This window comes from Tursiops truncatus, chromosome 11, assembly GCF_011762595.2.
Source record: "Tursiops truncatus isolate mTurTru1 chromosome 11, mTurTru1.mat.Y, whole genome shotgun sequence".
Lineage (NCBI taxonomy): Eukaryota > Metazoa > Chordata > Mammalia > Artiodactyla > Delphinidae > Tursiops > Tursiops truncatus.
Window position 1 is genome coordinate 44,411,351 of NC_047044.1, and position 14,323 is coordinate 44,425,673.

At 35.3% G+C, this 14,323-nt stretch overlaps 1 protein-coding gene across 1 annotated transcript in view; it reads right to left on the minus strand.

Moving 5' to 3' along the window:
• The window catches only part of TRHDE (thyrotropin releasing hormone degrading enzyme), a 398,446-nt gene that overhangs the window by 17,993 nt on the left and 366,130 nt on the right, over window positions 1-14,323 (minus strand). Inside the window, exons 16-17 of the mRNA XM_019918769.3 lie at window positions 4,121-4,288; window positions 3,446-3,586 (exon numbers count right to left, since the gene is read on the minus strand). Of these exons, the coding sequence (XP_019774328.2) occupies window positions 3,446-3,586; window positions 4,121-4,288 (309 nt within the window). The remainder of the gene's footprint in view (window positions 1-3,445; window positions 3,587-4,120; window positions 4,289-14,323) is intronic.

Genomic DNA, 14,323 nt, shown 5'->3' on the forward strand with positions numbered 1-14,323 from the left:
ACCTAGAGGGTATTATGCTACCTGAAATAAGTCAGATAGAGCAAAACAAATATTGTATGTTTTCAGTTATATGTGGAATCTAAGAAAAAAACAAATGAAAAAATATGACAAAGCAGAAACAGCGCCACAGATACAGAGAACTAGTGGTTGTCAGAGGGGAGCAGGGTGGAGTGAAGTGAAGGGGATTAAGAGGTACAAATACGAGTTATAGGGCTTCCCTGGTGGCACAGTGGTTGAGAGTCCGCCTGCCGATGCAGGGGATGCGGGTTCGTGCCCCGGTCTGGGAAGATCCCATATGCTGCGGAGCGGCTGGGCCCGTGAGCCATGGCCGCTGAGCCTGTGCGTCCAGAGCCTGTGCTCCACAGCAGGAGAGGCCACAACAGTGAGAGTTCCGCGTACCGCAAGAAAAAAAAAAAAGAGGTACAAATACTAGTTCTAAAACAAATAAGTCACATGGATATAATGTACAGCACAGGGAATGTCAATAATAATCTAATAACATTGTATGGTGTGTAACTTATAAAACTATGGAATCACTATGTTTTACACCTGAACTGTATTGTAAATGAACTACATTTCAATTAAAAAAAAAAAAAAAAAAACTAAAAGTACTCTAAAGATAAGATTATGAGTTTTTGAAAGCAGAGGTCCAGTCATCACTACAAGAGGTTTTCTAATGCTGTTCTTACCTGTGGGAACTTAAGTAATTTACCTTCTGGAACCTCAGTTTTCTCATCTGTAAAATGAGGGGAGCTAAACTGTATGACCATCATAATTTGCTGTAATTCTAACACTGAACTATTCCATGGGAAAAGTTATATCAATAAAATAAAATAAACCAACATTAATAATAATATAAGTAATCATTAGTGATCAATATGTGGTTACAGAAATGGCCTACTCTACAGGAATAAGAATAATTCTTCAAAGAGTGTTTTGCTTATACTTTGCTTGCAGTTATGTGAAGAAAAAGGCACAATCCTTTCCTTGAAGGTAATATACTATGTAGTATTGTAAACAGATCATTCCCCATTATTGTGGCTAACTGTGGTGAAAATAAAATTATACAGCGTTCAGAGAAATTCTCTTTAGCTGTGGGGTCTTCAGAAAGGCTTCCAGGAGATGATGCCAGATAGATTAAGTATGGAGTAGTTCCAAATATCAAGGAAGATAGTAATTTTAGGCAGAGAGCCAACATAAACAAAGGCAAGGAGGTGTGAAACAACATGGTGTATGCCGACGACTACATGCATTTGGTATTGAGTGTATAAATTGTGAGGCTGAGGATAATAGAATAGGAGGTAGAAGGGTTAGGAAGAGCGGAACTTAGATTTTCAGTGTGGCACAGAGTATTGAAGGTTTTACAGCAGGAAAATATCATTTTTGCCTTTCAGAGAGATTCTTGGGACAAAGGGAAGAGGTATGTGTGTGAGTGTGTGTGTGAGATTGTGTATGTGTGTGTATGTGTGAGTGTGTGTGAGTGTGTGTATGTGTGTGGTGCTGGTGGTGGTAGATGTAAATATAAAGGCAGGAGACAGAAGGCTATTGTTAAGAGTACTGCCAAGAGATAAGAACCTTCACTAGGGCAGTGGTAGCAGGAAAGAGAGGAAGAATTCAAGAAACATGAAACATTTAGGAATTGTTAAATTATAAGACCTCAAGCCTAATTGTTACATACGTCAAGGGAAAGGGACAACCATATGTAGATTTCCAGGTGCCTGGCTTGAGCAACTGGTGGATGACCATATATTTACTGAGAAAAGGAAGATAAAAGGAAAATGACGATTTACCCCAGTAGGGGATTCAACAAGAAACTGTCTATCATAGGGTGAAGCTTAGGTGAAATGCCTGAGTTAGAGATGTAGATTTGGGAATGATTCAAGCCACGAGATTTGATGGCAACTAAAACTAGGGAGAATCTGCAGGGCAGGAAGCAAGGAGAACCTTGGACAGTTTCCCCATGAACTTTCAGGTTCAAAGATCGACAGAGGAGTAGAAGATGAAGGAGACAATCCTATTTGTCAGGATAAACGCTGCCCTGTCTGTAGAAATGCTGAAGCGTCAATCTTTCTACCTTTTTTTTTTTTTTTAAGTAACAGACTTTAGTTTTAGAGCAGTTTTAGGTTTACAGAAAAATTGAGCATAAAGTTGAGTTTCTAAATGCCTCTTCCTCCCTCTTCAGAGTTTTCCCTGTTATTAATGTTCAGTTAATAAAACAAAGAGGTCATTAGACTGAGGTGGTTTTAATGCTGTCTCAATCTTTCTACGTTTTGATTAGAGATCATGGACTCTCAGTGAAACAAAACAGGCATATCAGGAACCAAACATTTTTTGGTAGGGACTATAAACTATATATGCATTACACTGAGCTCTGATCTACAAAACCACTCCCTAAAGAAACTGTTTATTTGGTAGATATCTGATACTTTTTAAAGTGAAATACTTGTTTATATATATATTAATTCCACCTTGTGTCTGACTATTCATTATACTATGTGCGTGACAGCAAAGCAAGCTCTAATCTTTCAAACATTCCAATTTCTGAGCTGAAAATACTAGGGAAAAAAATGTGCTTTCTAGGAGTATCAGTGCTTTCTAACAATGAAATATTTATAGACAGAAATATGTTTTAATATGACACATCCATTCAAATTGAACTTATTATACAAGGTCAACCAATAAAAATGTGCTTTTAAAAAATAAAGTTTATACACCAGTTTTTAAGAGATAGAACAGTAGGTATGTTGTCTGGGGACATTTAAGTTGGAGAACATGCAGCATTTACATGCTCTATGATGAATTTAATTTTAAAATACCATAGAGATTATCAGAGTAATAAATTAACATTTATTATAATATATTTAAATACATAACGAAATATTTTCCAAAATTGAGGCTGAATTCTCAACATGAAGCAAGATGGCTCAGGAATAAATTCTACTGCAACTAGAATTATAAAGCCATTCAAATATTCCTTCTCGATATCATGGTTTTATTTCAGGTGTTTTATGATATTTATATTTTTAAAAGAATTTAAACAATTCTACAGAAGTAATTGAAGTTTTCTTGTTATAATACCATTACATATGATTCATAAATCATTTTTTTCTACAACACACTCAGGATATAGGGTTTTAATGATGATTCCTTCAACCTAAGACAGTTTGATAGATCTTCCAGGAAAGCTGCAATGCTAAACCTTTTCACTCTGCACATTTCCATATATAATTGTGGTTATCAATCTTTAATAAATGAATAATGTTATAGAACTGTTAAATTAATTCTGAGTTTCACAAGAGTGGCAACACCCATCTTGGCTGACTACTTCAAAATCTAATTCTATTATCTGGACCTTGGTTCTACCACAAAAAGTAGGGCTTTTATCTCTCATATGTCACCTTTGATTTACTCACTCCAGTATGAATGATTGAAATCTTATTTTTACCTGGTATTTAATATCTTCCATTTATCTCGAAAAAATTTCCAGGCAAGGTCTCGGCCATGTGGATTTCGAGCTACATGGATTATCACATCAATTGCATCTTGATCCAGCACCACTTCAGAATTCAGTGATAGATTTAGAAGCCTTTAAGGATAGAATTGTGGGGAAATTTTTAGTCCAATAACAAAGATTTCTTATAAAATTACCAAAATTACATGATTTAATTTATCACAGTCTTCAACGAATAGTCCAGTGTAAACTTTACTAAAAAAATTTTATCAATAGAACAATTTTGTTTTTATAAAAGGAGGAAGATCAAATTCATAGTATTGTAATTAATATATTAAAGTCAGAACAATCTTGTGGGTGGAGAAATCACAGTTTTCGTTTGATGATGCAAACTCACTTTAAAAATTCTTTTTAATAAATGCTTCTTTTTATAATGAAATATTGTCTTACATATATATGAAAAAACATATAAAATAATTAGTTAGAAACTAAGGTATACCTTTCAAATCAACAAGCTTTAGTCATATTAATATGGCAGTTTTCCTTAGCTCTAGAAAGATAAATTTTAGAGTAACTAGCATGTATTTAAGGAAATAAAAACAAGTTCAGTACAGTCTGATTAACAGAGAATACTCTCATTACACGAATTTTAAAAATTAATTGACCCACCTATTTAATAAATTCCTGTCATCACTGCAAGTTAAGGCTTCCAGTAATATTTTCTTTTCAGAAACGGCCGTGGTGGAGTGGAATTTCATCCATATGAATTCCCAGACATCCTCATCTAGTAGTGAAACTCCTGTACAGTAGACGATGTCTCTAACGTTTAGTGGTATTCTAAAGAAGCAACCCATGGTGGTTTTCCGTTAATTAAAAGCTTCATAGTATTGAAAATAAAGACAGATGCTGCTCTACTAGTCAGTTTTTAAAAAGATGGTTTTGTTAATTAGATTTACCTGAAAGAGAATAATTCTATATAGTAACAATATTCAAAAATATTCCCAACTAAATGAATAAAATAATGTATTTTATTTAAAGATAGTTTTGAATGAAATTTTTTCCACTCTTGGAACTATGTAAGCAAGAATCATAAACAACAAGAACAACAAGAACATAAAGCCTTAAAAAAATAGAAACAGGGTGCCTTATATTTCCACCAACATTCATATATTTATCAATCAAAACTTTTGCTCTCAGAATTGTTAGACCCAAGAACCACGAGAAAGCAGTGGATGAAGAGACTGACTAATCTGGATAAAACAGAAACATCTCCTAAATTCTTAGCCAATTTTTTCTAAAATTATTTTTCTCAAATAGCGCTCCAAATTTTGGAACCTAGAAGATTACTAATATAGATAATAAACAGATAAAACATAAGTAGTAAATTTTGAGAAAGTAAATGTTACAGTGGGAAACTGTTACTCGATTTAATTAATCTTGGCTATTTATAAGCTGCAATTCTCATGTATACTCCGCCGTGGCAATTTTTTACTAAATATTGTTCTTTCACATTTTGATATATACCCCACATTTAAAAAAACTGTTCTCTTAAAGAACACTCCAAAAAAAAAAAAAAAAACACTCCAATATCTTAAAAAATTAAAAATGCATTTCTGCTTTGTATAATATTTAGTAATCTATTATTAAAATTTCTCATTTATAATTTGAATGTGGTTAATAATAAGAAATGTTTTCTCTGGATAACAAGATGAAACAATCCCTTTTAAATATTTAAGACTTTGATGGTTAAAACATTGCTTTGGTTAATGGAGTATTTGGAAAACAGGAGGAAGCGTCTGAATGACTACCAATAGGATGATCTTCATCTTATTCTGTTAAGCAGCTAAGTAGGTCTACAATCAGGATATTGAAGATTGTGTATCAGGATACCAAATGTGTAGAGTTGTTAGTACCATCATACAAAATTCCCGGTTCCCAGAAATGGCTAAAAGTATATTATTCTGTCTCTTCCTACCAATAATTAAAATGTTTGGAGAATAGTTACTTTAATCTTGCTGACTGAAGCTTTTTTTCCTTTATGGTATTTGAAGGCAAGCATTTTGTTTGTTTGATTGATTTGTTTTGTTTTTGAAGGAACAAAAGGAATATAGACATCAGAAGAAACCAGAAAAGAGCTTCACTTCTTTCTCCTGTCTTCCCTCTCAGCCCTGGAATCCCTTGACGAAAGTACCCATAATAGTCTTCCCAGTGGGTGGTGAAACCTTCTTCTCCCTGCTCTGTTTATGACCAGCTTGCCACACGGCACATCTGAAATCACTAGGGAAAACATTGCCACCATATGTTGAAGAGTCTGTCAGTCCTGATAGATACAACATAATATTACAAAAATGCATCCATCTTTACTAACTGCAATAAGTTAAAAGTTTAAAATCTTCCTTTAAATCAAGAGCTAGAAAAGAGGATGATTTTTTCCCCTCCAAATATTACAGGCTACAGGGCACAACACTGTATTATTATTGTCATGATTTTGGCCAAGAGATCACTATAAAAATTTGCAAAAACTAACAAGAAAATGTTTACTTAAATCATCAAATCATAGATCAATGCATATTAGACCTAATAGTAACAGCTTACGTTCTAAAAAAAATTCCTTAAGCAATTAATATACCAAAGAGTTCAGGGATAGAGCCCACTGAATGAGGTTTGTTACTGTGTATGAAACCAGTCTCAATATCAAGCAGAAAGACATATGGAAATATAGAAAAGGCAAAAAAAGAAAGAAGAAAAAGGAAAAAGAAAAAGGCAGATATTAAACTATGTTCCTTAGAAATAACTTGTGTCATATACGATAGTCATTAGCAACAGTCCATATTTTTGCAGTTCAGTGGTTGCTCCTGGCTGATGCTGAACTGTGTAAAATGCATACACAAATGAATAAATGGGTTGGTCAGTGCCAAGTCCTGGACACCGGCTAAAGGGGCATCAGAGGTAGAAAATACCACTTTTGCACAATACTACATTCCAGGTTACCTGTCTTATTTTATTTCGTCTATACGATAATATCATGATATCTGTATTATAAACTTCATTTTGCAGGAGAGGAAACTGTTCTGGGAGAGGATATTTTGCACTATAACAACAATATAGTAAGTTGAGAATCAGGATGGGCTATACCTGAATGTCTTTCCTATTTCTATCAGCTTAGACATAGCTAATGATGATGAACATAAGATATTAAGATTTCTGTTAGTAGTAATCATCAGTAATTATCACTGAATGCTGATTTTTGTTGTTCCATAAAACGCTATCTTATAGAAAGTAAGAACAACTAAACCCTGGATCTAACTAGTAGGCTGCAGAGTAATACCAGTGCATCCAATCTATAATTCCCTTAGTGCTGAACTGGCCACAGATGTCACTTCTACCTTCTGTTTTTCATTACTTTTTTTTAAGTCCATAGTTTAATCAGTCATCTTTTTTTTTTTTTTTTTGCGGTACGCGGGCCTCTCACGGTTGTGGCCTCTCCCGTTGCGGAGCACAGGCTCCGGACGCGCAGGCTCAGCGGCCATGGCTCACGGGCCCAGCCGCTCCGCGGCATGTGGGATCTTCCTGGACCGGGGCACGAACCCGTGTCCCCTGCATCGGCAGGCGGACTCTCAACCACTGCGCCACCAGGGAAGCCCCCAGTCATCTTTGATAAATATTCAACGGTGGCAAGAATGGTTTTCCAACAATAAGCTTCCTTTCTGTTCACCAGAATCAAAATGACACTTGTTAAAACACAGCCTCTGGCTGACTTAAAGGACATAGGCTGGGGGTGTATTTAAGGAGCTGCTGTGTAGCAAGCTGATCATATACAGAGCAAGGAGAAGAAATCTTGAAAGCGCACCCAGCAATGAAGTGCTGGATGAAATGGCAGACAGACCATCCTGAAGGAATCTAACAAAAGTCCTGGGCAAAGGAGGCTTTTGAAAGCAAAGCTGCCCAGAATAGGGGCAAATTCTGTTTTTGAACCGGCAGCCTCAAACAAGAGAAAGACCACATAATTTGGATGTGCTCTGGAAGAAACTGCAGGTCAAGTTTCAGGCTCATGAGCAGCTGTCCCCCTGTGCATAGCAGATGCGTCAAATTTCACTACTATGAAAATGAGACTTACATATATTTACATATATAATCTGAAACCTGTTGATGGTCCACTGAAAAATAGCCCTTGATCTCAGCTACGAATCCCCAAACTCTCAAGAAAGTAATGGCTATTAGCAGATGCTGGGAGGTACACTTGCTTAAGATTCATAAGGCTCCTTAGAAGAGCAAGGACAGAGCGGATTAGCCGGAAAATACCACTCAGATTTTTCTAGCATCTCCTCCCAACCCACCAACTCCTTATCTTCCTTACTCACCCAGCAGATAAAGAATCAATGTATAGGTCACAAGATTATTTGTACTCATCACTGAAAATAAAACAAGATTGGTGAGCACTGAACTTGCCAAGGGTCCTTGGCTCCTAATGATTTCCATTGTTAATGAAACCCCCTTTTGCTGCTAAATTTGTAAAGATGCGCTAACAACACTTTAGCAAAATGATTGCTCTGGGGACAGTTTAAGATCTCTTTGTATAAACCAAAGTCATCAGGAACAAATGAAAAAGCTCAGTTTTTGTAAAGCATGAGCTGAAAAACCCACAGAACTCACAGTTATGAATAGTGCAAATGAGGCCTATGAGATTCTTGATATTAGGATTACAGGGAGAGAGAATATGGAAATTGTTTATGAAAATGTGAATCCCCCCATGGTCATTTCTTTTTAACTGCTGCCTCAGAAGTAAATCTTTTAGTGGAATTTTATCATGTGGGAAGCTGGTCTCTGCTAGCTGCCTTCCTACAAGATGAATGGGGTAATGCTGAGCCCAAAGGAAGTGCCTTTATCTTTCTAAGGTACTGACTTTGCAGAAATGATTACCTAATTAATGTAACTTCTACTATGTTTTTAATTCTACTCTCATTTTAAATAGCATGATGACAGAGTTCATTTGTATGATAAAAGTTTAAAATTCAGCATAAAAATTCAGTATATCATTTTGGAATAATTTATTTTTTGCATTTTGGTGATATGTTTAACCTTTTCTACCTTGCCAAAAGCAAATGCCTAAAAACTAAAAGCTTTGGAGTAGAAGTTAAAAAATTAAGCAGTGGAAAAATTAAAGGCATGTGTCTTTTACGAAAAATTTTTTACTGAGTTAAATAATAATCGTGAGGTAGTGGGACTAATATTTTAAAACATAGTAAATTGGTAATTATTAAATGGAAACTTGTGAAGTAGATTGGTAAATTAAGATAAATAACAGGAAAATTTCCAAAGATTTTGCTATGAAATTTTTCATTGCTGCATTGTATTTTGAGGTTAAAAATCAGGACTCATTTAAAATAACAATAAAGGACTAGTTTAAGATATAAATAGCAACTAAGAATGATATCATAGATTAATATTTAATGATATGGTAAAATATATTATTTAATATGATGAAATATATTTTTAAGGACAGAGTGTAATATATATATAAATATCACTGTGTTAAGTCTAAAGAAAAACGTTAATGTGTATGTAAAAAGAAAGGCTGGAAAGATAAACAATATTAACAACATTAGCCTCTGGGTTTGGGGATTATAGGTAACTAGTGTTTTTTTTACACACATATTTCAAATTTAATAATTTAATAACGTTTACAGTTACTTTGGAAATAAATAACTACATTTATAAAGATAAAATTCTGTTACTTTTAGAATAAAATATATACCAATATAAAAAATTCTGTTGAATAATATATAGAAATAATTCTGATGATACAGTTAAAATATCTCCCAGAGGAAAATTATACTTGCTAAAAGAAAAAAAACACACTATTTTAAAATATAAATTTTGATGCTTAATCATGATATGGGTCTATTTATTTCTAAGCAGGTTCTCAGTAGACGTAATTTGACCAGTAACTGCCTCCAGGACTGGGCAAGTCAAGGTCATTGCTTTGGGCTTTATTTTTAATCCTAATTGGACAAGGGCTAAAATACATGAGTTCTAAGGTCCCTTCCTGCTCTGTTAGTACAAGTGTCTTTTCATTAGTGATTGTATTAACATTGAAATGTGGATTTAATTATTTTCGAAGACAATAAAAAAAATTCTCAAGTCACTGGCCTCTCGAAGAATACCTCTTTCTTTCAGTGGCACTACACATGCCATTGATATAGAGTGTGGCACACCATTTAATTAATTTTAATGAACTTGCAGTTCATTTGAAATATAATTTGCCTATTCTAACTAAAAATTGGAAGACAGCTTCGGTTGAGGCTTCCTCACCAATACTCTGTATCTTGCTCTGCCTTATAAGTACAAGCACTCTTACTTCTTTTGGGGCAGACAATCCTAGACTTTTAACTATCAGACTGAAAAATAACCTGCATTTACAAAGGCTGACCCTGTCCATCTTGTCTGCTACCCCCATCTCTCATTCTATCCAGATTTCTTGGTCCCTTGACTGCTGCTAAGAAAGCCATCCTGAATAAAAATGACAGCTGTTTAGAAGGAATGTGTGACTTTTTGCACCTACCTGTCTGTTTCCTCATCTGGAAAATGGGAATCATAATTCCTTACAGGGTTGTTACAATGATTAAATGAAATAATGTTTCATTTGATATTCACATGAAAACGGTGCCTATCAAGGGTTCAGTATGGATTTTAGATAAATGTTGTGCATAGCCAAGTACAGGGGACATAGAAAATTGTCTAAATAGGTAGTAATAACATCTCTCCTCCTCATTACTTTTATTACTATTATTATTAGGATGCAGTGCCAATAAATATTCCCATCGTTCCCAAATGAGTTCTGGACTACAAAGAAAGCAAAAATAAAGTTTTTAGACAACCTTGCTAAAAGTGAATGAGTAATTATAAAAGTCACTACAGACACTACATCTCAAGTTTAAGGCATTACAATGAAATACACTTTTATAATTCCACCTAACTTTACTGGTATACTTGTCAATCAAATACACTGCTGAATCTACACAAAAACCCTGGCAACCAAAGGAATATCGTTCCTTAGTATCTCTACAAGGCCCATGGCCAAGGAAGAACAGAATCTCAAGTGAAGTATGCAGTTGGTGAGTGGCTGAAAGAACAGGAGACAGCAACGCTGTCAGCTGGCACCTTTCATGCATCAGCTGGGGCTGCTCTGTTTCTGAAGAGTCTTCTCACTGGTGCCCACACAGCCTGCTCATTCCCACTGAACCTGGAGCACGAAAAAACAAAATACCCTTTGGACCTCAAAACAAAATAGAGTTGGGGAAACCTGGTGGACAATAGACCAACAATATTTAAAATTACTGTGTTCTGAAATGATATTCCAAACCTCTTCACATTTTATTTTTGCATATTTGCTAAGAGGTATATGCTGCTCTTTCCATATGAAAGACAAAGGATTGCTGGGAATGGGTGGGTCATTTTAACTCTTAATATCCCAAATGTATCAAGAGTATATTTTAAGATAGCTGCACTCCTTTTAAATGGCTCTTATAATTAAAGTAAATGTACTTTAAAAGAGACGTTCACTTTGCTTATGCTGAAATAATATATATTACATTATATTTTAAACCTTTAAGTCCCTATATATACAGTAGCTATTATTTCTACTGGCTGGGAAGGGAAAGGGATGGAGAGGGTTAAGTTTCTGGGCTGTTAAGACCACTTCATAAAATATAATTGCTAAAGCATAAGAACAAAAGAAACCAAGTGACTCAGATAGCATTAAAAAGAAGAGGACAAGGGGGCTTCCCTGGTGGCGCAGTGGTTGAGAGTCCACCTGCCGATGCAGGGGACACGGGTTCGTGCCCCTCCGGGAAGATCCCACATGCCGCGGAGCGGCTGGGCCCGTGAGCCATGGCCGCTGAGCCTGCGCGTCCGGAGCCTGTGCTCCGCAGCGGGAGAGGCCACAACAGTGAGAGGCCCGCGTACCGCAAAAAAAAAAAAAAAAAAAAAGGACAAGAAGCAGAAGACATCAAAGAAAAAGTAGAAAGAAAGAAAGAACACATGAGACATGTACAGAGTGGCCAAACAATTCAGAGTAAAAATGACAAAGACAGTCATGACAAAGACCTACAAAAAGGTAAAGGGGAAAAAACACAATGAGAGGAGAATTTGTGACTTGATTTGTTGAAAATTTTTCTTTGGCCTGGATTTTGAACACATTCTACTGAAAAGCCTAGAACAAAGTTATTTAACGTTTCATAACTCAGAACCCTTATGACATCCAGAATCAATTATACCCATAAGACCTCCAAAAAATTGAACTGGTTTATAACAAAGGTAGAAAAATTAAGATATCCATGATGACTCACTTTAAAACAGTGAGCAGCAGACTGCTAGCATAAATAGCTCTAAAAACGTAATTTACAACTTAAGAGGCATACAGTTGTAATAGAAGCTGTGAAATGGCTGATAAATTGCCCTATTTATAGATGCCTGTGTTACAGAGGAGATAAACTGTTTCTGGATAATTGCGTGCCTATTATCCGTGGCTTCCCAACGAATTTCAAATCTGCTCTATCCTGATCCTTGAATATTTAAGCTTCTTCTTCACTTAGCTCAGGTCAGAGCACTGTAAATCTAAGTGCCTCCTATGATATGAAGTCTAAATATAGATGGTGTTTTCTGAATCACAATGATTAGGAATCAGTACTTGTGGTTAACTTTTAAGATGAAAGGTAATGATAGGAACGACACATTAGTTACAAGAGCAAATCCATCGCACTATTCCCATTCAAATCATGATCCAGGCTGAGTGTTTATGAAAACTCCACTGGATGACATAGGGCTCCACCTGAACAAATAAATCTTGTTGCCCAGGAATAACTTACAGCAACAGTCATTGTCTTGAATTCTTCATACAAAGGTTGAAAATTGCACCAGTTTATTGTATCCATCAAATTACTACATCGACAAATGTATGGGTCTATGCAAATGAGGTTTATCTTCATTTCTAATGCACTGTCAAGGTCACTGTGGTTAATAAGGCTGATTGTACAGCTTGGGAAGAATCAACTACAGCCATTTAGTTAATTCTTTAGGCATAACAAGTAAACTGTCATGAGTAGGCAATAATTAATATACTTTCCTCACTTGAAAGGTCTCCAACTAAAAGATTTTATTTGGCTAAAGTAAACTTTACTATTCTCTGTGTGTGTGTGTTTGTGTCTGTGCATTGAACAAAATGTAATTCTGTATGTTTTGTAATTTTAATTGTTAGATTCACTGCATAAGAAAATGCTGTACTTTTTAAAAATAGAGAAATATTCTTATTCTCATCAAATCCTGGATGTTCTATGGTTTCACTGAAATGCACTTTGATCCTCCTGTGAAAAAGCAGTGAAATCCATGAAAAACTTTATCATACATGTATGTATGCTAAGGAATAAGGATGTATATAATTAAATTTGATAATTAAATATAGTTATAAAAAGTCTAGTCCTGTTACAAGGTAAAATCAAATTACTGATTAAACAAAGAAGCTGGGGTCTGGAGAAAGGGAGAATGGCAAGAGTGGATGAAAAAAGTTACAAAACAAGCTAGAAGGCCAATTTTGCACTGGGAGATAATATAGCTGAGAAAAACATACACTTTAAAAGAGTCAATTCAAACGTTACGACTTTCTGAAATAAGTGAAATGTATGTATGCACATACACATGTAATTGGCAGGTATTGGTCATAACGTTGCATGTGTATAAAGAGAAGGGGAAAACAGTGCACATTGAATGCCTGCACTGTATGTTCGTTTCAGCATAAAATAAGCAAGGTTTGTTTATATATGAAAATAAAAGTCACTTCAATTTTTTCTATTTGGTTTTTTAATTATAGAAAGAACCTCAAGTCACTAGAAAGTAAAACACAAAACAAAAACAAAAAACCTCTTTCTAAATATTTAGATGTGAAGGGATTCTGAAACACGAGAATGGGTCCTTTGCTGTGAATTTTAGGAATATCTCTATATATTATTCTATCTTCATGCGATAGGCCACTCCCATCTTTTTTTCCTACACAAGTAAGAAAATAATATTCTGAGGAATCATGATATTAATTATGTCTGCATTTTATGAGGAACAAGAAGAACCTCCCTTCTCAGTATCTTCTTTTATTCCTCCATTTCATGATGAAAATCTTAAGTAAGAACAGGGTGAAGTTAGCGAAAGTTAGAAGTCTTATTTGCTATCTATTGGTAGCACTCCATGAAATCTCATCAGCACAATACAAAATATTATGTACCAAGTTTTGATTGCAAGGCAGAGGCTAAAGTTGTGTGTATTAGTTTCGTATGGCTGCCATAACAAATTACCACAAACTTGGTTGCTTAAAGCAACAGAAATTTATTCTCTCACAGTTCTTATGGCCAGAAGTCCAAAATCAAGGTGTCAGCAGGCTGCTTTCTCCTGCAGATTCTGAGGAATCTGTTCCATGCCTCTCTCCTAGCTTCTGGTGGATCTGGCAATCCTTCGCATTCCTTGGCTTATAAATGCATAACTTCAATATCTACCTCTGTCTTCACATGAATTTCCCTCTGTGATTCTCTGTTCTTTCTCTTCTGTCTCTGATATGGACACTCAACATTGGACTTAGGGCGCACCCTAAATCCATGCAGTCTCATCTCAGAATCATTAATTTAAGTACATCTGCAAAGATCCTATTTCCAAATAAGGTCACATTCACTGATGGGGTTTAGGATTTAGACATATCTTTTAGAAGCCACTATTCAATCCGTGCAAGTGTGTGCATGTGCTTTTATTTTTCCTATTATTGCCAAGAAATTACAAGTCATCAGAGTTCTTTCTCACTTTCAGATATTTTAAGGTATGGGTAACGCAAAACAA